Source organism: Engystomops pustulosus, chromosome 1 (assembly GCF_040894005.1).
Source record: "Engystomops pustulosus chromosome 1, aEngPut4.maternal, whole genome shotgun sequence".
In the NCBI taxonomy this organism is placed as follows: domain Eukaryota; kingdom Metazoa; phylum Chordata; class Amphibia; order Anura; family Leptodactylidae; genus Engystomops; species Engystomops pustulosus.
The window spans coordinates 178,015,713-178,043,297 of NC_092411.1; the positions used below are offsets into that span (position 1 = coordinate 178,015,713).

Sequence of the window (27,585 nt, forward strand, 5' to 3'; positions counted from 1 at the left end):
CCTCAGTGAATTCAGTTTCTTACCTAACCTTCATGATAGAATTAGAACTCAAAATGTTATTCACTCCCTCACATTCTGTAGTATGTAGAAATGCTTGTGTGTGGTTGGCAGACTTTCCAAATGTTTTTTTAGTGAGTAGACACATATGGTAGCTTGATAATCCTATAACAGATACACAATTTACACACAGTTTAGAGATAATTTCTTAACATGGCAAATGTCAAAAAGTTGTTACCCTTAGAAGTCATCAAAGAACAACACCAGAACAGAACTTATTTTACATAAATTATAAATATGAAGCTGAGTGTGTGTGTGTAATTATGTATGTATGTATTTCCGATAAAGGCCTGCACCATCACGTTTACAATCACCAAATTTTGGTGGACCTTTTATTCCATAACAGGTGACATTTTGGCCTTTGCTTGTGACGTATAGATAGATAGACATACAGATAGACAGACAGACGTATAAACACCACTTTATTTTTACTAATTGGAGTGCTGCCGTTTTCTAATTTTCAGACAGACGTATAGACAGATGTTTTTCCGGGGGCAGGGCATCGAGCATTGCCGCGTTTTACCTCGGCTCCGCTCTGGCTGCCTAATACAGAACCCTGCTTGGCACCCCAAGTGTTTTTCAGCTCACCAAACCTCTCCCACAGCATCAGAGAGGTAAGCCCCAATGAGCCGGAGCTGCCACACCATCGCCACACCATTGCGAGACATCGTCGGCTCCCTCCTGGTGGTCGGCCATCTTGGAGACCCGGCCGCTTACCGCCTCAACGCCGCCTGCAAAGAACGGGGACCCACATTATCCCCCCGGCCCACCACAACAAGCGCCTGATTGCTGAACCAGCACCCCGCACTGACAAGCGGGGTGCCAAAGAGAACGGGCACCGCCTTTTTAAGGCCTAACACGAGGTCCGCAGCGGCCTCGTGGGAGACACCAGGTGAGCTGCGAAGAGGAAGACACCACCAGTGGGGAGCCAGACCTCGGCAAAAGTAGGCCAGGAGGATAAAGAGAAGGCCAGCCATTTACCCCAGCACAACTCACCACCACATGCTCACCCGCTGCTACGCTCCTGCATATCATCATCTAACACTAAAGCTGCAGAGATGCCATTTACAGATAAGTGACTTGTTCTGCCATCCCTGTACATCTCTGAACTGTTTTAATATTATTCAGCTATCTTCACTGTCTCTCAGATCCTGGCATTGCATACTGCTCTAGAATTATCCTGCTATCTTCATTGCTACCTGGATCCTGACATATTGGGGCTCGTTTACTAAGGGCTCCGTGGCCGCATTTACGGCGGGTTTCCCAAATTTTACAGTTTTGCGCCGAATTCCGCTGGGATTTTGGCGCACGCGATCGGATTTTGGCGCAATCTCGACGGCTTTCACACGATAGAAATCGGGGGGCATGACCGACGTCTTCGGAAAAACAACAGAATTTAAAAAACAAAATGTGTTGCAAGATCAAGCACTCACAGAAGCAGGGGAACTCCGGCGGACCTCGGCGCAGTAGCAACACTTGCAGGATATCGGGCGCACGACCTTGGTGAATCCCGGCAGAACCCGAATCCTCATTGGAGAACGCGCCGCGGGATCCCGACAGGACCTGGTAAGTAAATGAGCCCCATTGTCCTAGAACAAGTCTGCTATCTTCACTTTTACTCGGATCCTGGCATCACATACTGCCCTGGAATTATTCTGCTATCTTTATTGTTACCCAGATCCTGGCAGCACATACTGCTCTGGAATTATTCTGCTATCTTCACTGTTACTCGGATCCTGGTGTCACATACTGCTCTGGAATTATTCTGCTTTCTTCACTATTACTCGGATCCTGGCATCACATACGGATCTGGCACTATACACTGCCCAGCAGTTCTGCACTTATATAGCTACTCTGATTGCTGTTCGAATTCCGTTACAATATACTGTTCTAGTGGTAGTAAATCTGGGACTGTCGTCTCTAAGATCTGCCGCCCTGACCCCTGCTGTCAGGACGACCATTTATTTTCCATTACCAGCGGACTTTTGAATAAAATACGGAGTAATTGCTCTACATTGGCTCCCTGGTCTAGCCCCCCCCCCCCTTTATTATATCTTCGCCTAACACTCGTTTATGGAAAAATGCCTCCTATCTGTACCTATTGTACAGTCCAAAATGCCCACCATACCTTCACAATCCACATTTCAAAGAGGACTCAAAGCCACGGAGAAAGACCAAAAGCTTGCTCGTAGAGGCACACAATCTAGAGGCACCCCTAGTACATTCCCTCAAAATGAACCCCCGTGCTCACCACTGTCTTCTCCAGATGACATCACCCCACCAAATCTGTCACCAGCATATGAGGCACCCTCATCACCAGAACCCACAATGGACAGGGCAGTAGCGGTTGCTCAAGAAGTTTCTTGGGTTCTGATGCATTTTATAGACAAGAGACTGGAAGTTCTCCACACCTCCATAACCAACGTGCTAACGCAAATCACCAAAAACACACAGCGCATAGGAAAGCTGGAAACCCGGCCACAGAAATGTCGGTCACTGCATTGGAACAATCTGTGCAACAAAGAATCACAATGGAGGAGTCTCTACAAAACAAGATGAAAGACCTGGAAAACAGGGACTGTAGAAATAACCTTCGATTTGTGGGTATTACAGAATCAGTCACCGGAGATAACCTGACAAAATATCTCACCGAAGACCTCCCGAGAGCCCTCCAAATAGACTGCCGTCAAGACCCTATGTCCATTGAACGGTACATCGTATAGGACCCCCGAGAAATAATGGAGGAGGGCGTTCTAGACCAGTGATTGCCAAATATCTTCATTGGACCTTGATGGAAAAATTTTTCAAGGCCTACAGAAGCCAAGCACAGCTCACAATCCAAGGGCAGCACATCCTCTTATTTCAGGACTTCTCTGCCCTGGTATCACAGCGCAGAAAATGGTTCGTAGAAGTTTGCTGCTACCTCCACGACCAGGGCACACGATTCCAACTGCAGTACCCTGCGAGTCCAACACAACGGGCGGAACTTGATGTCTGAAGACCCAGAGGAAGCTAAATATCATTTCAACATAGGCGCTGTAGACTAAAATATACTGAAGATCTGTGGAGCTTAGATCACATGACGTCTGCACTTTAAGATGCTAGCATTGCTTTTGATTACTTATGTTTCTAGTTATTTGTTATTTTTGTGTGACACTCGCTCATCATTCTTGTTGTTATTGGAGATCCTCAGGGGGAGCTGGCTCTGATGGCAAGAGTTAGAGCATGGAGTCAGCTGTAATATACTGCTGTTGTAATGTACAGCTGTAAATATATATAGAAATTAGATGAGAGGCGGTGTGATACCAGGGGGCTCACAATAAGAGAGTGGGAGATGATGGGCTACAAAATGAGGGGGGGAGTAAAAGGGGGTCCACAATAAGAGGGGTAGCCCATAACTAGAGGGGGAGATGAGAAAGACAACAAGAAGGGGAAATGAAGGGGGACCCACAATATAATGTGGAAATGAGGGATTACAATATGAAGGGGAGATGAGGGGCTACAGTAGGAGGGTGAGTTGAGTGCCACTATATGAAGGGGAGATGAGGGGCCACAATATGAGGAGGAGATGAGAGGCTACAGTAGGAGAGTGAGTTAAGTGCCACTATATGAAGGGGAGATGAGGGACCACAATATTAAGAGGAGATGAAAAACCACAATATGAGGAGCAGATAAGAGGGTCCACAATATGAGAGGGAGATGATGGGGACCACAATATGAGGGAGAGATGAGAGACCACACTATGAGGAGAAGATGAGGTGTCATAATATGGAGAGGAAGAAAAGGGGCCACAATATGAGGGGGAGGTGAGAGGGCCGCAATATGAGGAGCGAGATGAGATGACCACAATATGAGGAGGGAGATAAGGGGCCACAGTATGAGGAGGAGACGAGGGTCCACAATATGAGCGGTAGATGACAGGGACACAATGGGGGTCATTTACTAAGGGTTTTTGCAATGGGTTAACCGAATTTTTCGGTTTTGCGCCAATTTTCCCTGTATTGCCCCGGGATTTTGGGGCACGCGATCGGATTGTGGCGCATCGGCGGCGGAAATCGGGGGGCGTGGCCATAAAAAAAACCAACGGATTCTGAAAAACCACCGCATTTAAAAAAAAAGTGTCGCTCGACATGTGTAAAGGTTTTTTTTTCACAAATCAGTAGCTCTTGGGATGTAAAACAACTTTGCCTAATATCTTTGTTACCTATATTCAGTAGTTTCTTTGCAATAGCCCTCACATTACCTCATTCCAATAGCTGGTTCCTCTCCATGTGCTGACAAGCCTTATGAGACCGTATATTGTTTACAGTACGGATTCATGGGAGGGGAGGAGCTGCTGCTCCCTGCTCACTTAGGAAGAGGTCATGTAACAGTGAATGTAGAAGACTGGAAGCGTACAAAACAGTGAATGCAGATGTCTCCTGCACAGAATAGTGAGGTACAATATCTCCCCTGTTCCCTATCAGTCCCTCCATCCCTGTCTGTGATTCTACCTAGGTTTCTCTGTCTGTCTCTGCTCTTCTTGCTGCTCACTTCCCCCACCTTGTCATAGGCAGTATCAGCTCTGTCCAGATAAGCTATTAACTCTTAGTGCTCACACAGCACTGACAGTACCACTTATTACATGTTCCCTGCTCCTCCATGTGATGGAAGCTGCCAGGCTGTCACCATATACATGCTGTATGTGCACTGGATTTACTTGTGGGAAACTAAATAAATTTAATGCTAAATTACTTTGAGAAAGAACACAAGGCATCATGGGACCTGTGGCCTCAGCCTGAGTGCATAGACTGACAGAAAAGTTTGCATCAGGGCCACTTTTGTCTTGTTACGCCACTGGGGCCAGCAGTTTATTTGTCGCAAAGACCGTTCAGGCTAGAGGTCAAGCCCCTTTTCACTGACCACACCCCTTTTGTCGTCCTCGTCGTAGGAGAAAACTGTCTAAAACCCTTTATAAATGTGGTGCAGACTTTTAGTACAAACAGATTAATATTTCTCCCCCAATATGTTTACAAGGCATTTCAAAAAGCAATGCAAACACATAGGGGGTCATTTACTAAGGGCCCGATTTGCGGTTTCCCGACGTGTTACCCAAATATTTCCGCTTTGCGCCGGTTTTCCCTGAATTGCCCCGGGATTTTGGCGCACGCGATCAGATTGTGGCGCATTTTTTTAAAAAAAGTGTTGCGGGACTCGCACTAACCTTGACTAGGAATAGGCCGGTGAACTTCAGTGCATTCCGGCAGGCCTCGGGGAACTTCAGCGCGGCCACCTGGTGGAACTACCTTAGTGAATCCCGGCCGGACCCGAATCCACCGCAAAGAACGCGCCGCTGGATTGCGAATGGACCGGGTAAGTAAATCTGCCCCATTGTTTCAGTGGAGCCTAAAAATGTACATTTCATATCTACAGAAAGTCAGGAAGCACTCCGATTTTAGTATCAAAGGTGAGGTTTATTCAAGTGTGGCCTTTATTAATTACACATACAGACCATCATAATACAAGAAGCAGGACTGAGAAGACCACAACAGGTGATATCAGTTCACTATTATGATGAGTATAAATTCACCAGCAACAAACATGTATAGAAAGGGTGAACTAAAGCTTATTTAAACATAACTTTTAATATATTCAATAAAAGTCATAAAGTACTTCAGACCAGAGCCACACTCCATCTCATAACACCAGAAGTAATGGAGAGCAGTAATAAAACAGACAATTTTACATCAATACACAATAGATCTCAGATCAAAAGATAATGAACCAGAAAGATCTCACCCATGACGAGGAGTCAGGAGCCACGGAAATTGAGCAGGAATATGGAGCGGTTACTGTCAACAGAAGGGGTCCCAGACCAGGAGAAGATGAAGGCACTGCATCCAGGTATCCCTAAAGATGCTCTGTCCCTGCTCCCCAGTATAGCTCCTGCCCTAACAAGGACAGTCCCAGGAGATCCCTAGAATTCAAAGGTCCTAGGATTGCTGTAGATTGCCCATCATAACTTTAGGCAGACTACATTCGTCATTTCCCTGTTGTCCACACTGCTCGTGTGTTTGTCCGGCTGCAGGATTTGAAGCCATTTGCCTAGATTTTCAGTGGTGGATTTGATCGCCCACTACAAACAATTTAAAGGTGGTTGTGCTACAGCAGTGGTTGTGAGTCCACTGACCACAATCATTACAACGTACCTCTGTGGGGACACTCTAACAAACCCGTGGTACGCATCATTCTACAGGTTACCACTAAGCATAGAAGTAACAGCTTACCTGGGTAAGAGTAATTTCTACTCTAACTCTGTATTGCTTGTAACTGATATTAGATCTGCCTGACTTGTTGTCATCATATTTTCCTTTTAGAGCTGATGTTCAATGGTGACCTGTCACTGCTGATAGACCATTACTTTTTCCGGAAACCATTTTAACAAAAGTACTAGGTAAGGTCTATCTTAAAGGTTTTTAATGGGCAGGTTATTGGGAAACTTATTTTGATAGAACATTTTATTTGCATTTTTCTAGGTCTCTCTTATGATCCCCTGACAAGCAAAACATGGCATATTGGGATCTTTTGTATACTTACATAAATATTTGATGACCCATCCGCATGAATCACTTTAAACAGATTCCTGTCAGGGTGGCAGCTATCTAGGGCTTCAGTCCTAAGTTGAGGCCTTAGGGCATATTAATGCAATCCCGTTATGGGATAGGGCAGTGATGGCGAACCTTTTAGAGGCCGAGTGCCCAAACTGCAACCCAAAACCCTGCTTATTTATCGCGAGGTGCCAATCAAAAATTAAAACAGTAACTTATTGCTCCCTGCTCAACAACTTTCAATCTTATTGGCCTCCTGAGGACACAGTAGAAAGATGGAAAATTTTCATCATTTTATCTTCTTTCCAGTGTCCTTCTGTACACGGAGAATCTTGGGGCCAGCAGGAGATCCTCCAAAAATATTTCGACCCTGTCTACTCATCCTCCCTCTTCCTGCAGTCCCAAGTAGCGAAGTAACTATCAAAATACAACTTAAAGCAGTATCTTTTAACCCCTTCCCGACGCGCGCCGTACTAGTACGGCGTGCGCCGGGTCCCGGTGCATGGAGAGGGCTCGCGGGCCGAACCCTCTCCATAGCCGGTAAGTCTTTGCTGCATATTGCAGCAAAGGCTTACCGGTAACACCCTACCTGCTAGCACCGATCGCGGGTGCTTTCACGGCTTCAAAAAGATGGTGCCGCCATCTTGCCGCGGATCGCTGCTCCCCGATGACGTCACGGGGAGAGGTGATCCGTTGCCATGACAGCATCGGGTCTCACGAAGGCCCGATGCTGTCTCGTTTTAACCCATTCATTACAATGTGCTATCAGCACATTGTAATGAATGAGGAGTAAAATCCCCATATACTGCCATATTGCAGTATGGCAGTATATGGTAGGATCGATCAGACAACCTAGGGTTAAAGTACCCTAGGGCAGTGGTGGCGAACCTATGGCACGGGTGCCAGAGGTGGCACTCTGAGCTCTCTCAGTGGGCACTCAGGCTGTTGCCCCAGCACAGAATTTACCAGACAGGACTTGAGGGATCCTCCTGCAAGCCCAGGTAGCCCAAAACGTGAAGCATCTTGGTCAACCTGAGACTGCTGGAAGAGAGGGAGAGGACATGGCCAGATTATCATTGGAACCATTGAAGCTCCTGCTCTTGGCCCCACAATTTTTCATGTTCAGGGAAGCTCCAATGGCAATCTGAATTTTCCCATCTTCTGTCAACGATATTGGAGTCCTCAGGACCCTTGAAAGCTGTGCTACAGCACGGAGCAAGAAGATATTAATAATTTAATGCTAGAATTGCCGTGTTGGCACTTTGCAATAAATAAGTGGGTCTGGTTTGCATTTTGGGCACTCGCTCTCTAAAAGGTTCGCCATCACTGCCCTAGGGAGTCTGAAAAATCGTTAAAATAAAAGTAAAAAAAAGTTTAAAAAAAAAAAATTATATTAAAAAAACCTAAAAATTCAAATCACCCCCCTTTCCCTAGAACTGATATTAATATTAATAAACAGTAAAAATCATAAACACATTAGGTATCGCCGCGTCCGAAAATGTCCAATCTATCAAAATATAATAACGGTTTTTCACTGCGTTTAACCCCATAACGGAAAATAACGTCCAAAGTCAAAAATGACATTTTTTTGCCATTTTGAAAAATATAAAAAAATTAATAAAAAGTGATCAAAAGGTCATACAGTCCTAACAATGATAGCAATGAAAACGCCATCAAAAGTCGCAAAAAATGACACCACCCACAGCTCTGTACACCAAAGTATGAAAAAGTAAGTAGCGCCAGAAGTTGGCAAAATCAAAAAAAAAATTTTTGTACAGGAGGTTTTAATTTTTTTAAATGTATGAAAACATTATAAAACCTGTACAAATGTGGTATCCCTGTGATCGTAGCAACCCAAAGAATAAAATAGACCTGTCATTTGGGGCACACAGTGAAAGCTGTAAAATCCAAGCCCACAAGAATACGTCGCAAATGTGTTTTTTCACCATTTTCACTGCATTTGGAATTTTTTTCCCGCTTCCCAGTACGCGCCATGGAATATTAAATACCGCCACTACGAAGTGCAATTTGTTATGCAGAAAATAAGCCATAACAGAGCTCTTTATGTGGAAAAATAAAAAAGTTATAGATTTTTGAAGGTGGGGAGTGAAAAATGGAAGTGAAAAAACTAAAAAAGGCCAAGTCGTTAAGGGGTTAAGTTGCTTGGAACTGCAGGAAGATTCTTTGAGTTGAGTCTTTTCTGGTGTCCTGGGGCAATGGCCCGGGTGCCCACAGAAAGGGCTCTGAGTGCCGCCTCTGGCACCAGTGCCATAGGTTCGCCACCACTGGGATAGGGCATACCAGGGACAGATAGTCCAGGTCTCCCTTACTACAGTAAGGGAGACTACAGTTCACATAAGTCTGATTTTCAACGTTTCCATAAGCATCTGAGATTTATGAGCTATCTGTGTCATAGTGAATAGGATGGTTAGGGACATCTCATTTTTAGTCTGTAGTACTCATTGACAATTAGGGTACTTCCTATATTTCCCTCAATATTTTGTACTTCTTTAATTATTTATGTTGTGTATTGTATTGTATGACCTATTATCTTGATACTCACATACTGTAACTTATCTCCCTGTTTAAATCTAGTTCCATGTGTGTTTTCTTTCTCTATATTTTTCTGTTTTCCTTTTAAATAATAGCATAACAATACAAAATACATAAATGAAGACTGTACAACTGTACATGTAATTGCCACCAAATGTGACTTTCTCTCAATACATTGTTTGATTTTGTTTAGTTTGAAAACTACACCACACTAAGCGAACAAAGGAAGTTCCTAGTTAGACATTCTCTTTGCATTCAGCAGCTTGTTGACAACCAAAGCACATTAAAAGTAATTGTGTACTTGGCCTACATTCCCCATGTGCATAAACCATAGACCAGAATGAAGTTGCAGTTGTGATATCGGGGCACATTTACTAAGGGTCCGCACAGCGAATTTCCTGACTAGTTTCCTGACTATTTCCGATTCGCGCCGCATTTAAGTGGGGTTTTTGGCGCACACGATCGGATTTTGGTGCCGTCTTGCATGCAACACAAATCGGGGGGCGTGGCCGACGGACAACCTGACTGACTCGGACTAAGCGCGGGATTTACAATTCAAATTGTGTCGCAAGACAATGCACTCACATACACCGGGAAGAAGAAGGTGAACTCTGGCGGACTTCAGCGGGGAAGCGACAGATGCAGGAAAATGGGAGCCTCCCGCTGATGCCTTCTTTCCCTCCTCCCACCTGTATGCCATCCCAAACAGGATTTGTATATCACACCTTGTTTTCTACTTATTGCTTTTTCACAGAGCTGTGCCTTGAGCAATAGATAACTGTTCACCTCATAAAAAGCACTTTAGCACCACTTGGTTTTTACCTGACATTGGCATAGCATTATTGTTTTTGTTTCTCTTACATGCTCTTTGTTTGATAGTGGCTATAGGTGTTGCCAGTTACCTGTCCATTATAGTTTTTTTGCCTACTTGCAGACCTTGGGAGGTTGGATATCATTATCAGTGATTTGACATCAGTGGCACGGTTGACACATACCAGGGTCACCGTTGTGTATGACATGTATATTATGTTTTTTAAATGTTTTTAAATGTATGTCTTTGGATTGGTTTGTCTTGTTGTATAACAATAAACATTGACGTTTTTCACTGTACTTACCTATTAGCCATTTTTCGTGCATCTCTGTCTTCTTCTACACACAGATGCAGGAAAATGGATGCACGATCTTGGAGAACGCACCTCGGGGATCGCAAAAGGACCGGGTAAGTAAATCTGCCCCAATGTTTTTATGCGTTTTAAAAATTTTTTGTTTCTACATTGACAACTTTGATTAGAATAAGAGGCAATGTCACGGATGCTCCCACGATCCTTGTCGCAGAGCTCCTGCGCCGTCTCTCCCAGCCTTAAAGGGCCAGCGTCCTTCTGATTGGTGCAGGCTAATCCGACTCAGCCCTTATAATCCCGCACCTCCCTTCCTTCCTGGCCGGATCTTCAGCATTCTTCATGGAACTTCCAAGATTTCCACACCTCGCTTCCCACAGTGGTTCCTGCTGAAGGAGAAAGCCCATCAGCGTTTCCAGATGCTCCTGTTTCCCCAGCGTTTCCAGACGCCTCCGTGTTCCTCCAGCGTTTCCAGACGCCTCCGTGTTCCTCTAGCATTTCCAGATGCCTCCGTGTTCCTCCAACGTTTCCAGACGCCTGCGTGTCTCCTGTCTCCAGCATTCCCAGACGCTCCTGGTGGCTCCTGTGTTCCAACTTTCCCAGACTCCTCCTAGCCACCATCTCTCCTCCAAGGACCTCTCCGTTCCTGCCCACCTGGGTCCTGTGCCAGCTACTGCCTGCTTGCCAGCCGTGAATTCCAGCTCATCCTGTCAAGCCTCTTTCCTGCTATCATTTCAGGCTCCGACTGTGGCCTACATCTCTGTCATCCCTGGCTGCCACCGCGGGTTTAGTCGCACCCGTGGAACGACCTGTTGGCACCCCGCCGCAGCAAGACCATCCCACTTTGCGGTGAGCTCTGTTGAAGACCAGGGTGCAACTTAGACTCTGGTGCCGAGTTGTGGCTAGTGCTCTCTCTATCTTCCGTGGTGGTCCAGAGGGTCCACTGGTCCACAGACTCTACCCTCTGGACTGTTGCCATAGAGACTTTCCTCCCGGGTACTCCCAGGTACATTCCAGTTTGTCTGTGTGACCGTTACAGGCACAATTGTCTTGATATAGTTCAGTACTTGTTAAAGAGGCTATTACATAATAACAGCACAGTTTCTTAGACTTTATCCTTTGGATAGGAACACTTAAAAGAAACATATAGGATAATGAGCGGCCAGTTACTAAAACTGTGCGCAAATGGACATTAACTGTTCAGATAATCCCAGAAGAACAGATCCAGTGCTTCCAGAACAATAAGCCACGGTTATCCAAAGACCTGAAGGCAGTTTTAAACAGGATGCACAAGGTAAGGGGAAAGAGGCTTATGGAAGAAAACAAGTAAAACAAGTGTGGACAGGACTCAAGAAAATAACAAGGCTAGGCAAAAAATAGAACAGGCCTTAGACATAAACAAGCAGACGATAGATGACTTGAACCTCTTTTTCAATCGGTTCTCAGATGGGCACCAGGACAAAACAAACACTGAAACAAAAGATACTGGAACTGAGTTATTGGCAAGCAAACCCAAGGGCCAGGTACCAAAAGTGAACAAGGTTGAGATACTGGATATCACATATAATGAAATAGAATAAGAGGGTCCTGATTAAACACCTAAAATGGGAAGTCAAGGGGCTGCTCCAGTTCACTTACAATGATGGGATATGCGTGGACAATGCAGTATTGGTTTTTCTACTCAGGACTTATGCTCACCTTGAGCACAGGGGAACCTCAGTTATAATTATATTACAAAAAATGGACCAATTGTCGCGGCAGGGGGTTTATTGCTCAAAAGGACACAAAGCTGCCACAGGTAGAGAAAAATGTACCCATATCCGGACAAAGAAATGTATCATAATATATTATAAAACATCACCTTTATTTTTCACAAGTCTAAAAATGTGTATAGTAGCGTTGCTACAAAGTGCCCTAGGGAATTGATATTAAAAGCACAGTGCGGTAGGCTCAATAAGTCAAGGACGAGTGTTCACTCACTACTAATATGTCACATTGTCGCCACAAGGTGATGTATACGATCTAAGATCTCTGGGACATAAATATTGTGTGACTAAATAGCAGACTCCGCTGGGTCACCAGTATAAAGGGTCACTTTGGGGTAGCTAGGTCTAATGTGTTGTGGCAGATATTTGCCTGTTCACACACACTGCACTAGATCATGCTTCATAGAGTCAAATGGATGTCTCATTTGTATTCATATATAAAGATAATAGACCAGTTGATGCTAACCCTGTTAGTGTATGTGGGTTAGTCATCTAGATGAAGTATTATTGTTCACACTATGCTGTCCCTAAGAGATCTAAGCAGGCTAGCTGTAAATTGTAAATTGACTTAGAACCTAAGCACACTGCTGATTAAAAAAGAACATGCACTTTAGCCCCCCAGGGGCTATACACATTTTTTAGACTTGTGAATAATAAAGGTGATGTTTTATAATATATTATGATACACTTCTTTATCCGGATATGGGTAAATTTTTCTCTGCCAGTGGCAGCTTTGTGTCCTTTTCAGTTAGAATTATGTACGTTTGATCTTTTCAGTGCCTTCAATACAATATAATCAGATGGCCTGAGAGAAAAAAATGAGTACCCTGCAAATGGACATCATCCTAAGCAACTGGAAATATGACTACCTAAGAAATCGACCGCAGTACGTTCAAATAGGGAACATCCACTCCAAAACAGTTATCAGAAACAAGGAGGCACCACAAGTGACCATATTGTCCCCCTTTTTCCTTCACCATCTACACATCGGACTCCGTCTCCTGCCACCTACAAAAATCAATACTGATAAGACCAAGGATATGGTCATCGATCTAAAGAGGAACAAAACAGCGGCATTGCCAATTAGGATCGATGGGCGAGAAATAAATCAGGTCAACACATACAAGAACATGGGGGTTCACATCCAGGACAGGCTGGAATGGAGGACCAACATTGAATGTATATGTAGCAAAGCAATGACCAGGCTGCAAATCTCCACCTTAATATTGGAATGACAAGCAAACGTTTCTACGCGGTTGTCTGTTAGGGAGGTGGCCTAAACGGTAAAGAAAAGAAGAGCCTCAACAAAGTCATCAGGAGAGTCCAGAAAAATAATGGTGAAGTACTGTGCCATGGGAAGAAGTCTGGCAAAACAGATGCCTAAGGAAATTAGACACCATCACAGGGAACGGCACTCACCCACTACATGAAATACTGCTACAGCGACAGAGTGTCATAAGCCAGCACTTCTGCCAGGTGTGTTGCCGTACCGCCATGTTCCAAAATTCCTTCATCCCAAAAGCGATAGAACTATATAACCATACAGTGATGAAAGTAAAGAACCCTCCATCCTGCTCTCTCCCGCATCGTCCCCAAACCCCGCACCTCGCTCTCCCACATGCCCCCCCAATTCTCTCGCCAAAGTCTGTAGTACCCTGGAAAGTAATGTTATGTATTGTCTGGAGCAGTGATGCACAAAAGTTTTATTCTATTCTGTTATATCTTGATGTCACTATCCCCCTTGTCAACTAGGACAGCTGAAGGGATATTATCAGACTTAGGCTGCATTCACACACATGTATGGGGGACGTATATACGGCCGACGTATATACGGCCGAAATACGTCCCCCATACACTTCTGTGGGCTCACTGCGCCCTACGGGAGCGGTACGGTGCAGCACACGTGCGGCACCGTACCGCTCCGTAGCCCGGGAAAAGATAGGGCATGTCCTATCTTTTCCCGTATTACGGCACTGCGGCCATATATCGCTATGGAGAGGGGCGGGGGTGAGCGGCGCTCACCTCCTCCTCCTCTCACCGCGTTACCGTGTGCCCGCCAAGCTACGGTGCGGCGGGCACACGGCAGTGTGCATGTAGCCTTAAAGGGAGTCTACCAGCAGTTTTGACCATACAGCGTTACAGACAGTGCAAGATTTCAGCCCTAGAGAGTGTAACAATAATTTTGTATTCTTTAATTTGTGTGTTAAAATGGATTCCCATCCCTGCTATAATAACTAACCAGGAGTCTTCAAGAGGAACAATTAATAAATGGTACAGTAAAAGAAAATATTCTAAAAAAAAGGCCATGGTAGTGTAAGGACAGCTGTTTGAACTGAGAAACCTACTGACCAAGTTTCATTCTGTGACCTTGAGCAGGTATCTCATGTGTGGTAGAAGGTCACTTCCAAAAGGTTGTGGGCATTGGTCCCAGATGCAAAAAAGCATGACTAGTTTCTTCAATAATCAACACCATGCCAGACCGGCATGTGCGTTGCGTTTTGAAAAGCATTGCAAACACTTAGGGCAAAATTGATCACCAAACACATATGTGGGCTGACGAACGGCAGATGAGGTTTAATGTGGATACATGTAAGGTAATACACTTGGGTCAAGAAAATAAAATATGGGTGATGTAAAACCCACTACTACTGCCATGCCAAATATCCAGCCTCCGGTCAGTATGAGGCTGAGCAGGGGTTTGTTAGAGATGCTATTCTGGAGTAACTCAATGTACATAACCTTATAACACAGCTTCAATATAGGTTTATGTGGGATCGGTCCTGTCAGACTAATCTGATCAGCTTCTAGGAGGAGGTAAGTTCTAGACTGGGGCTGTGGATGTTCTATATCTGGACCTGCAAATGCAAGGCATTTGATACAGTGCCACATAAAAGGTTGGTACATAAAATGAGACTGCTGGGACTAATGGAAAATCTGTGTATTTGGGTTAGCAAATGGCTTAGTGATAGAAAACAGAGGGTGGTCATTAATGGAACATTGTCAGATTGGGTTGAAGTTATCAGTGGGGTGCCACAGGTGTCAGTATTGGGGCGATTTCTTTTTAATATTTTTTATTAATGACCTCATAGAGGGTATATACACTGTAGAGTTTAAATATTTTCAGATGTACCTCCTGCATACTGCATGTTCTATATTATGCCTATTAGGTGATAATTATGTCTTAGAAGGAGTGCCCCCCCCCCCAGAAGCGATGGCTTTTGCTTATCCACAGTGTTATACCTCACTACCGCTAGGTATATACTGCATCAATAGGAAGTGCCCCCAGAAATGTTCATGGTAGTATGTTTGTATAGGGTATGGTGCCGCAGTATTTACATCCTACTTGTGGTAAATGCAGGACCTGAGCATACCTACAAACAATGGGGCCCATTTACTTACCCAGCTGACGGAGTTCATCCCAAGTGCATTGTCCAACTGGAATGCACTGTGCCGCGATTCACTAAGATTGTGCGCCCGATATCCTGCATGCGTCGCTTACCTGCACAGGTCCTCCGGAGTCCACCATCTTCTTCCCGATGAATGTAAGCACTTGATCTTGCGACAAAATATGAATGTCAAATCCCGCGCTCAGTCCGAATCAGTCGGATCGTCCGACAGCCTGCCCCCGACTTCTGTTGCATGAATGTCGAAATCCAATCGCATGCAACACAATCTCCTGCTAGATAGCTGGCACAGCAGCTCAAAACCCGAAAATGTCGGGAAGTCCGACGGAAATGCGATCTGCTGACCCTTAGTGAATAAGGCCCATAGTAACATATAGATATTAGTAAGATTATACACTCATCACACTATGGTACTGTATTTCAAAGCCTTATACTTTGTCATTTTTGTACTGTTATTCTTGATTAAAAATAAATACTGAAAAAAAAATATTTTCTGATGATACTAAGCTTTGTAAAGTAACTACCATTGGCGATAATATAACATTACAGAGAGAATTGTGGAAACTGGAGTCTTGGCCTGACAAATGGCACATGAGGTTAAATGTAGATAAATGTAACGAAAGGAAAATTCTAATTATGCTATAAAACAGACTTTTAAGTATTGGTGGATAGTAAACTTAATCTTAGTGATCGGTGCCAGAGTCCTGCTGCTAAAGCAAATACAATTATGGGGTGTATCAAGAGAGGCATAGATTCTCATAGTTTTGCCTTTATAAAAATCACTGGTCAGACCACAAATGGTCTAAGGGTTGCGCTACTCACTTTCGTAGGATTTTGCACCTTTTTCGGCCCTTGTACGGCTTGGACAGGTATTTCACAGGTGTCTGCACTGGCATTGTGTGGGACGTGATCGGTTTCTGGTGCAGCTATGCTGGCTTCCATGCGACACAAATTGGGGGGCGCGCCATCGAACGATCAAACTGATTCGGACTGAGCACGGGATTAAACATTCAAATTGTGTCGCAAGACAATGCACTTACATGGACCAGGACGAAGAAGGTGAACTCCGTCGGATCTGAGCGGGAAAGCAACACATGCAGGATCTTAGTGAATCACGGCAGCGTGCATTCTCGTTGGACAATACACTTTCGTGAACTCCGTGAAGAACTAGAACAGGTGCAGTGGAGAGCAACCTAGATTATAAGAGTACTGGGCGTACTAGAATACAATGCTAGTGTCACGGGTGCTCCCACAATCCATGTCGCGGATCGTGGCTTCACCCGTGCCTCGCTGTGTCCCCGTTCCCCTGTCAGACTTACCTATCCTGGGTCCTGGCTGTGCTCCGGATCCCGGTGTGCAGGCCGTACGCCTCCTGTCTTCCAGGCGCTGACTTCTCTGAACTTAAAGGGCCAGCGTCCTTCCAATTGGCGCTGGTCACTTCCGGGTTTCCTATATAACCTGGCGGCTCCTTTCACTCCCCGCCGGATCTTCAAGTTTTCTGAAGTGAAAGCCTCCCGTGTGTTCCCGAGGTCCCGTTCCTGTGTGTTTCCTGAGGTCCCGTTTCCTGCGCGTTTCCAGACGCCTCCGTGTTCCTGTGCGTTTCCACACGTATCCTGTGGTCCGCGTCCGGTGGTCCGTATCCTGTGGTCCGTGTCCAGTGGTCTGTATCCTGTGGTCCATGTCCAGTGGTCCATATCCTGTGGTCCGTGTCCGGTGATCCGTATCCTGTGGTCCGCGTCTGGTGGTCCGTATCCTGTGGTCCGTGTCCGGTGGTCCGTATACTGTGGTCCGTCTCCTGTGGTCCGTCTCCTGGGGTCCGTATCTTGTGGTCCATATCCTGTGGTCTGTTCCTGTACGACAGCTCCTGCTGTGCCGTCCAGGGTTCCAGACCAGTGGTGACCTCCTGCCTTCCTGTGCTTATGCTGTGCCTTCCAGGGTTCCAGCCCTGCTGTGTCTTCACTCCGTACCAGCGTTACCAGTGCTCCTCTGCGTTCCTGCTGTCATCTCAGGTTGTGACTGTTTCCTGCATTAGTTACCTTGGCTACCCCCGCGGTGGCCCAGAGGGTCCACAGACTCTTCCCAAAGAAACTCTCAGACGTTACCCCCTCACGTTACTAAGCTTGGGGTTATTCAGCTTAGAAAAAAAAATTACAAAAAAGATGAAGGCGAGACATCATTACAATGTACAAATACCGGAATGGGCAGTACGGAGATATCTCCAAAGATCTTTTTTATATTTAAGCATGTGGCCATACCAAAGGGGTATCCTCTACGCCTCGAGGAGAGGCCTTCTACCATATAGAAGCTGTAGACTATGATGTCTACCATATACCACTGTAGACTATGTGAGCAGTGAAACTTTGTAACTCTCTGCCGCAAAATGCTGTAATGGCTGATAATTTGAACATGTTCAAGAGGGGCCTGGATGCCTTTCTGGAGAGCAATGATATCACCTTGTATGAACTTTTTGTAAGTAGTTTCTGTTGATCCAAGGAGATATACTGAGCACCTTTTAAGGGGCTGGGAAGAAATTATTCCCTGCTTTGTGCCGTTTGCTATCAGCCTTGCAAGGTTTTTGCTTTCTTCTCGAACAATACTGTATAATTTAATAGGTTGTACTTGATAGATTGATGTTTTTTTACTAACCTTATTTACTATGATACGCCAAGTCCTGCCTATAGCTAGTATAAGGGCAAGAACTCCATGACCGGGCAAGGCCCCCTTCACGCTCCTTTGGCATGGAGTTGGTATAGCAGGAAAATAGTCACAAATCCTGGCTATGTATGAAGAATTGTGACTATTCTGGTGTACAAGCTATGATAAATGTGCCCACATATGTGTTTTATTCAACTTTTGCTTAATGTGTTTGATGATGCATTTTACCTAATGCACTTCAAAAGGCAATGAACATGCATCATATGAATGCCACCTAAGGTCTGTCATTTTGAACATTGCCTTACATGGTATAACATAATATGCCTAGTAGGATTTTATCATCAATTCCATAGTTCCTCTATCCTTATTTATACATATTTATTAATTATAACTGTGGCAACAAATACTATAAACCCCTCTGTGAATACTGTAATAAAAAAAGAGAAAAAATACTACGTTATTAAGTTAAATTTGCTACATTATAAAGGAGTGAATGATGTGCACAATGAAGTCTGTGTAGCAGTTCGTGAATTTATTAGTGTGTAAACTGATACAGTAAAATTACATATAATTATACAAATGCTGCAAAAATAAATCCTCAAATATACAGTGTTAATTTAATAAGTCATAGACATACTGTCCTAACAAAATTAAGTAATTTAAAAACGCTTTTCCTATACACTGTGGGGCAGATTTATCAAGCTGTCTGAAAGTCAGAACATTTCTAGTTGCCCATGGCAACCAATCACAGCTGAGCTTTCATTCTACCATTGCTCATGAATATTTTAAAGGGGAGCTGTGATTGGTTGCCATGAACAACTGGAAATATTCTGACTTTCAGACAGCTTGATAAATCTGCCCCTATATTTTACAAACCTTAGTTGGAAAAAATAAAATGTTATGGCTTTTGAAATGTGAAGTCGTCAGTGGGGCAGGCTGGCTGTATACCTGGGGGGTAGGCTGGCTGTATACAGGGGGGGGGGAGGCTGGCTTCATACTGCGAGGCAGAATGTTAGTTATATTCTTGTACATAGGGGGCAGTATTATAGTAGTTATATTCTTGTACATAGGGCGCAGTAGTATAGTAGTTATATTCTTGTACACAGGGGCAATATTATAGTAGTTATATTCTTGTACATAGGGGGCAGTATTATAGTAGTTATATTCTTGTTCATAGGAGGCAGTATTATAGTAGTTATATTCTTGTACATAGGGGACAGTATTATAGTAGTTATATTCTTGTACACAGGGGCAGTATTATAGTAGTTATATACATGTACATAAAATGCAGTATTATAATATATTTAGTTAGTTACATTCTTGTTTATTGGAGAAGGTATTGTAGTAGTTTTTTTTTGTGTGTGTGTGTGTATATGTATATATATATAGGCAGTATTAAGTTGTGTTCTGTAAAAGGAAGGAAGGAAGGCAGTACAAGTCTCTTTTGCTACTAATTATGCATGCTTACTGCCTGCTAACATAGCCACCCACTCTCTGGTCCCTGCTTATAGATGAGCGCTTCCCTTACAGACACTCACACTCACAAGACTGCCTTAATAGAATATTTTAAAACTTGATTTTACTTTGGAATGAAGTCATTTCAGCACTATTCAAGGTATGTCCCGGAATCCGGGACAGCACACCCGCGAGTAAGTGTGTTTGGTTGAAATCTTGTCTTCCCCAGTGGTGGAATTCCTATAAATTTCCATCTATAGATAAGCCTAAGCTATTGTGACAAAAACAGTATGAGCAGAGACAACGCCAGTGGAGGTCAGGCGGAAGAAAAGCGGTGTGTTCGCTGGTGGAATCCTTCCAGACCCCGCTTTTATTGGAGAACACTCCCATTCCCATTTTCCGTCAATGTGCCTCATAATGAATTAGTGAATCTTCCAGTCCCAGCCCCTCCCTCTAATAACCCCGCCCCTATCAGATCCGGGACTGACGCGACGTCACCGTCTCTTTAAATAGCGGCCCGGCGTGAGGAGGAGAAGCGCGCTGAGGCACAGCACTTGTTGGCTGGGTGAGAGAAGGGCGGCTTGGGGGACACGGAGGTGACCTGTACGGCCGAGCAGTAGGCTCCGTTATTGGGTTTTGTGGGTGCCGTAGACTCTGGCGCTTGTATCGCTGGCATGGCGGAGCTGGCTGTATAAGAGAAGCATTGCTTTGTCTAACTTTCAGCCTTACTTTCTATGTGGTCTTGATTTGTCCGCAGGTGAATTATCAGCTTCTTCTCCTGGCATCATGTCGGCAAGCGAAATGGATAACACTGCCCAAGTGGAGGAGACCCCGGATCAACAGGTGAAGTGGGGTGACTGGACTCTGGATTGCAGGGGCGCCCGCTTATCTCCATTGGCGGCTGTATGCGCAATAACTCATGGACTTCGTGCAGGCAGCGGCTTGTCCTTTGCATCTTAAAAGGACACCATGTGCAGTGCAACTATCGCCAAAGAGCAGGGACGTATCTTGCCATCAGGGCAGTGCCACTGGCTCAATCTAAGGGGGATTTTTTTCACATATGGTGGGGTTTCCATCCTGGATTATGGGCAAAATATCGGCAGCCTACAGAAATTGATACAAGATTAAAAAGGAAACAAAACAAATTAAAAGGGAATCTGTCGCCAGCTTTTACAGCACTAAACTAAAAGAATCCCTCGGGGTATGGGTATGAGTGATCCTTACTAGTATCAACTCCCATTTATTTTGGAACTCTCATGTACCATTATGTATAAAGAATCCTTTATTTATTTTCTCTCTAAAGCAGGAACTTTAGTTGCTGGAAGATCATGAATTCATGTACCCTTATGTTGGGCTTTATAGTGTACAGAACCTTGATGTTTTAATCATATTAAAATAGATGTTACCGTAGGGCTCTGTTTAACTTAAAGAGAACCTGTCATGCAAAATAACCCCCCTAAACTAAATATATTTTCATAAACTGCCATTAGAGAGCATTGCCTCTATCCCTTCATTGTCCCTCTACATGCCTGTAAACCTAAGCAATGAGGTCCTAAAGCTGTATGCAAATGACCCGTGAAATGTCCAATGAAGCATTAGCATATTCAAGCTGTCCACTCTATTCATGAGTGGGAGGCACAGCCACACCCCCAGTGCATGACTGACAGCCTGTATAATGATGTGAGGCTGTATAATGTGCTTCCTGGTGCTGGTGGCCACACCCCCTGCAGCCTGTGTGTGCATTTGTGTGTGTAGGAGAGATACAGCAGCTCCAGGCAGCCATGTTAGATTCATGTGTAGCTGATGTCTGTGTATCACACATGTGTATTAGGAGGATGCAGTATGTCAGCACACTAGCCATGCTTTACTATACGTTACACACAGACATGAGCAGGGGGAGGAGAGGGGAGGGGTAACAGGGGTGACATCACTGCCTCTGACCATGTGACCAGCCTCATTTACATGATAAAGAATAGATGATTTTATAATGAATAATGTATGAAATAACTAGATAAAGGCTGGGATGGGATCCTTGTGAGCTGCTCCAACAGGTAGAGGTGACAGGGCAAGTGACACAGACCTGATGACAGGTGTCCTTTAAATGCTGTTTGGTGGCTCAAAGCACATGGAATACTGCCCAATGTTTGGTGTAAATTTTATTTAATTTTTTTTTTTTTTTTTGTTAAAGCTTGCAGCAGGAATGTGGGGGAGAAGTGTAGTGGGGTTAAATATGTATGATGGGGGCAGGTGATGTCTCCTGGAGCACTTGAATTAGTTACAGGCATAGTTCTAGGTACTGAACTGACTTTGCCCTCTAAAAGCTGTCTGAAACAATGGTTTCAGACCATGCAGTGGCTCATCTGTATGTGCTTGTCTCCTGAAAGATGAGGCTAAAAGACTGTTTACTTATCCACCTCTGCTCCCTTTGAAGTATTTGGGTACTCTGGGTGTTGTGATCTAGGCATGAGCACTTGGGGAAGGAAGTATCAGTGAATGAGCTGTTTTGTCACTTTTCCCTACAGCAAGTGGATATTTGTTTAAAGCTCATCTGTAAAAACTCTTAGCACTGATCTCTCAACAGGGGAAATCCTCTTTAATCATGGCTAATTTCAAGCAGAATTCAAAAATATATACACATCTGGTCTTTGTTTGTCCTTAGCTGTTTGCAGCAGTGTATACTAGGATCAAATTACTAAGGCCTGGCACCAGGTTCTGAGCCTTGTGATGGGTAACACAAGCGCTTGTCTTCTGGGGACAAGGTCTTCTAATGGAAGCTTGGCACAAATGCTACAATATATATAACTTTATTAGAAAATTATCTGCCTCTTGACATGTTTTTATTTCATCTGGTTTTATGGCTAGTAATTGTGCCTCTTCTGCAAGGTAATTAATGATGATTGGAGGGAGTGACCTGTATACTTCACCATTCAGTTTGGGAAATTACAAAGGGCTTATGTTCTTGTTGTTCCCTGCCGATTTCATCTCGCTGGCTATCTGAAGCACCATTGTCGTTTTTTTTTTTTTTTTTTTTATGCCTGCCTCTCCCTAGTTCTATAATGGGGTTATGCTAGTTAAAGGGACTGTCCACTTTCAGCAGATTGATATTATTTTGGTAACAAGTTGTACAATTTTCCAATAGAATTTCTGTATCGATGTCTCATGGTTTTCTAGATCTGTGCTTGCTGTCCTTTATATAAAGCTTCTGTTTACTTCCAGTGTATAGAAATCTGCCCATCACAAGAACATGGGCATATTTCTACCCATGGGAAGTAAACAGAACTTTTTATAGGACTGCATGTCAGTAACTAGAAATGTCTAGTTGATTGTATAAATCTTCTGGCAAGTTTTCCTCTCCTGATCAGAAAATGAATTTGCTTATCCATAACAGAATGTGGTGGAACGTGTAACACAACTGCCCCTTGTCAGCTCTGCATGCAGTGTGGTGAGTGCCGTCTACAACAGTACAAAGGATAGTCATCCATACATCCGCAACGTTTGTGATGTTGCTGAGAAGGGAGCAAAAACCTTAACTGATGTTGCAGTAACTGGATCAAAGCCTCTTATAAGCATTCTGGAGCCACAGAGTAAGTCTCTAAAGTATAAAATGTCTATCTGACTAATTTGTCTGAACATATTAAAGGCCTATAGCTATATTGAGAAAAAAGTGGATTGTGGTGTAAGATTAAATGGATACTATTTTCCATGCAATTGGGTACTGTAAGGTAATTCCAAAAGTGCATTCTCCATTCAGACTTCTTAGAAGGGTATTTCAACAGGGTGCTAAATGGCATATGAACAGCTTGGTAAGTGGTGTAAAATGTCACTATCGCCTAGTAATTGAGTCATTAATGAAGAATTTTCAGTGTGGGGAGCTGTGTAACCATCTTGCAGCAATTAGTTATTACATGCTGCACACCTTTGTCCATCACATGATTAGGGTACAGTTTTCTCCACTGCAAGTAAGGCTATGTTCACACGTTTTGTCTTGATTGTATTTCAAAATGCAATCCAATTGGAATGGAGAGGAGCTTGGCCTAATCACATATGCATTTCAATCAAAAAATTGATAACAAGCACCAGTTTTGTATGTAAACCATGCAGAATACTAGGCATTTGTTACCAAACCTCTGTTTAAAAAAAATAAATAAATAAAATGAAGCTGTACTTGCATCCTTTGAGCAGAGGTGCTGTGCTTCTGTAAAATGGGTGCATGGCACTCAGAGCTAGACTGCTTCTGGCCACACGATGCCACTGTAGAACTTGTATACAAAAATTAGTTTGCTGAAACTGGTCAAGATTTTTAATGTAAAAATTCAAGTTGTTCCCTTTTATATTTAGTTGCCACAGCTAATGAACTTGCTTGCAAAGGTTTGGACAAACTGGAATCCACATTGCCTATTCTTCAGCAGCCAACTGAAAAGGTAAGATATTTTACATTGGCTGTAGTGGGTTGCTTGCAGTGCCTCCTGTATGGCCAGTGTTGTGAAATTATCTCGGTGAAATAATGTGCTGTGATGGCAGTTACACATCAATACTATAACAGAGCAGGATGGTCTGTTAGATCGTCACTGGGAGCAGAGCAGAAGGGGGAGTAGTTGCTGAACTAAAGGATCATGGGACTTGCAGTTTCAAGTGGTAGCCCTCTTGGTGATTCCACCTACTTTAGAGAGGCCATAATTTTGTGAATCATAAAATCAAACTATTTTAGCTCTATTTTGACAAATGAGTATAACAAGTCAATGTCAATTTATATCATCATGGGCTTTTGTATCGCTTTTCATAATTCCAGAATACCCCTTTAGCAGGTTAACTTTCAACTGCAGTTACAGGTGGGTGTCGGCTGTAATATACAGCTGACACCTGTCATGTATGGAGAGGGCTCAACCTGTGAGCTCTCTCCATGCAGCACCAGGATGTAATAGTACCTAATAGTGCACATAAAGGTTACTCCACTGGAGTGGTGGAAATGGGCCTGTATACACCTAATAGTTAGTTACCACATGAACAATGAATAGTGTATTTAAGATGGTTTTATAGAAATTTCCTTATTTTTGAGAACTGCATTTTCTTTCAAAGTGACCCATAACTTTTCAGCAGTAGTATATATGTCTGCTAAAGGAATCTGCTTCAATGCATTTACTCAGCTGTATTTCCAACAATTGGCAAAACTGGTTCTAAGGTTTCCTGAGGTTAAAAAGGACCATAGAATGTTGGGTGTGTTTATTGGGTTAGTGTGCTATGGGGGTAAAGAGATTTGCATAAGCCTTTAATGTGATACTTTTCTGTGCAGGTGGTATCTAATACAAAAGACCTGGTGACTGGCGCACGTGATGCAGTTGTTGGAGTTGTGACCAATACAGTTACTGGTGCCCGGGACACTGTTACGGGTGCAGTGTCTGGTATAATGGGTTTGGCTACTGGTGCTGTACAGGGTGGTGTCGGTGTAACTAGGTCAGTAGTCTCAACAGTGATGGACACCCAAGTGGGACAGTTTGTTACCAGCAGCCTGGATACAGTCTTGGGAAAATCAGAAGAGTGGGTTGATCACTACCTTCCTATGACAGATGAAGAGCTGTGTGAGTACCTTGGTTTTAACACTTTTGCTGCTCCTTCTTAAAGGGAAAATAACTTTTGTCTAAAAATTAATACATCCTGACTCGCTACTCCAGGGTGCCAGGTAAGCTTACAAGGAGGCATGAGTCACGGTCTCTGCATAGTGCTGCAGGAAAATGTGAAAATCTGGAGACTGCCTCACTGCGTTGCAGTTTAAATTGCATTGCAATGAGTTTTGATGCAGTTTCATAAATTTTACCGGTAAAATGCCATTATAGCCTTTAAGAGTTTTAGACAATTTATCAAAAGGTGTGGCTTTGACCAAAATGTGTGCACTTTCAATGCAAAGCCTTCTGGAGACAAACTGCTAGATAGTCTTACACTACAATAGATTTCATTCAGTATCGGCATAGGGCCTCATACTTAAGAGTTCTGTTCATGTGGCCATGTCTGCCTGTACAGTACGAGCTACAATCTTTGCACAGCCATGTACATGAGGCCTAAGACTGTCGAGTCTAATGGTGAAATGTGTAATGTTTTAAGGGCAAAGGTGTGGGATTTATTAAATGTCAAAGTACTGTAATCTTCCAGGTTTTGTAGATAAACATTGTTTTGCCATGGGTCCATTGACACGCTTACACATACTAAAGCATTTATTCCACTTTGCTCAAAATTCCCTAACAAGGGGATGTGACATTGCATATTTAGTTCTTCAGCTGAAAATATTAGAGTAAATAATTTAATGCAGGATGGGGCAAAGAGACTTGTGGTGGTTCTCTGATCAACCTTTAGATGTTTCCATGGGCAACTAGCTGGAAGCTTACAAGGCACCAAATATTATTTCCTTTGGGCTCTAGTTTATAGACTTTGTAGTGGTATTGGTATATATTTCCCATAATGTCTTCATGGAGTATAGCTTCTAAGCTTAAATATATATTAAATTTCATAGCTCAGCTTGCTGCAACTGTAGAGGGATTCGAAGTGGCACCAATTCAGCAACAAAGGGACCAGCAGAGTTACTATGTCCGTTTAGGCTCTTTGTCTTCTCGTCTCCGTCATCGTGCATACCAGCATTCTTTGGGCAAGGTGAGGAATGCCCAGATGAGCACTATGGAAACTCTAGCACAGCTGCACCAAACTATTGACCTGGTATGACTCAAATATTTGGCTCCAACTGTTTCCTACTTGCTTCTGTTTTAATGCATTGTGCTTAGTTTGCATGAGAACCATTCCCTTTCTAAACCTATTTATTCTTCATTAAGTTGGAGATGGTTAAGCAGAGTGTCCATGGAGGGCAAGAGAAACTGAACCAGCTGTGGTTGGACTGGAGTCATAAACAGTCAGAGAATGGATCTGTAGATGGTGAAAAAGAACATGCCGAGGTAAAACATTGTTTCCTTTACCAATTTTTGTTAATAAATGGCTTCCTCTTGATTTAGGAAAATAAGATCTGTTCCAGTTGTCTTTCTACCTAGTCTTTAAGTCCTAAATGTGTTTGGCAATAACACTGTTGTATATATTTGCTAAAACTGTCAGGTGGGCTGGTCTTCTCTGAATGCATTGTTGGTTATCAACCAAATGCATAGTGTTAACTTCTGTTACAAGAGAATACCATAAACTAACAGACTATAGAATTTCTTCATGCTCTTCCAAATCTTTAGGGCTAATATGTAATTTTGTCTTGACAGCCATTGGATTCCCGTGTGTTAACCATGACTCGTTCATTGACGAAGCAAATACAAACTACTTGCTTTACTCTGGTATCTGGAGCACAGGGCCTGCCAGCTAACATTCAAGACCGAATGCAACAACTACGGCAAACTGCTCAAGACCTGCATTCTTCCTTCTCTTCTGCTCACTCACTTGGAGATATTTCTTCAGGTATTCTGACACAGAGCAGAGAACAAGCCACAAAAGTCCATGACTATGTGAATGAGCTCTTAAGTTTTGTAGTTGTAAACACCCCCTTAACGTGGTTGGTGGGCCCTTTTGCACCTCAGCTGGTTGAACGCCCAGAAGACCCTGAAGATGAGCCTGCAAAGGTGCAATGAGTGAATATGAAACCCCAGGTGTTTGCACTTATCTTTGAAGGAGATGACTTGTGGTGTGTATCTCCGAGTTACTTTTGAGCTAGTCCATTGGTAATTAACACATTTTGTACTTTAATTGTACTAAAATTTATAAAACTTGCTCTGCAATCAGTCATTCTGAATTTTGTTGTTCTTGTGCACAACCCAAGCTTCAAGTCTCTTCTGAATTGGTCTAAAAACATTACAATATAAAATATGTAAAGATTAAGAATAAGGGCAGTACATGGTTTTTTTTTTTTTTTTTTCTCCACCAAAACTGGATTCTAACTAATGAATAGAGAAAAATGATAACTTGGTGGTGGGTTTAGCAATTGTTGCAAACTAAGGCTACATTCGCACTGCCATTG

The 27,585-nt window shown here is 43.5% G+C and overlaps 1 protein-coding gene across 2 annotated transcripts; it reads left to right on the top strand.

Annotated features, from left to right (window-relative positions):
* Positions 1–20,038: 20,038 nt before the first annotated feature.
* Positions 20,039–27,353, top strand: LOC140068281 (perilipin-3-like). 2 transcript variants are annotated; one of them, XM_072113989.1, is made up of 8 exons: positions 20,039–20,160; positions 20,353–20,438; positions 22,984–23,179; positions 23,934–24,016; positions 24,886–25,171; positions 26,098–26,297; positions 26,411–26,530; positions 26,837–27,353. In XM_072113989.1, the coding sequence occupies exons 2-8, from the start codon at positions 20,382–20,384 to the stop codon at positions 27,197–27,199; spliced, it is 1,305 nt and encodes a 434-aa protein (XP_071970090.1). In that variant the 5' UTR covers positions 20,039–20,160; positions 20,353–20,381; the 3' UTR covers positions 27,200–27,353. The 2 variants fall into 2 exon arrangements, with proteins under 2 accessions (XP_071970090.1, XP_071970091.1); XM_072113990.1 differs by having other exon boundaries at positions 26,098–26,234.
* Positions 27,354–27,585: the final 232 nt, after the last annotated feature.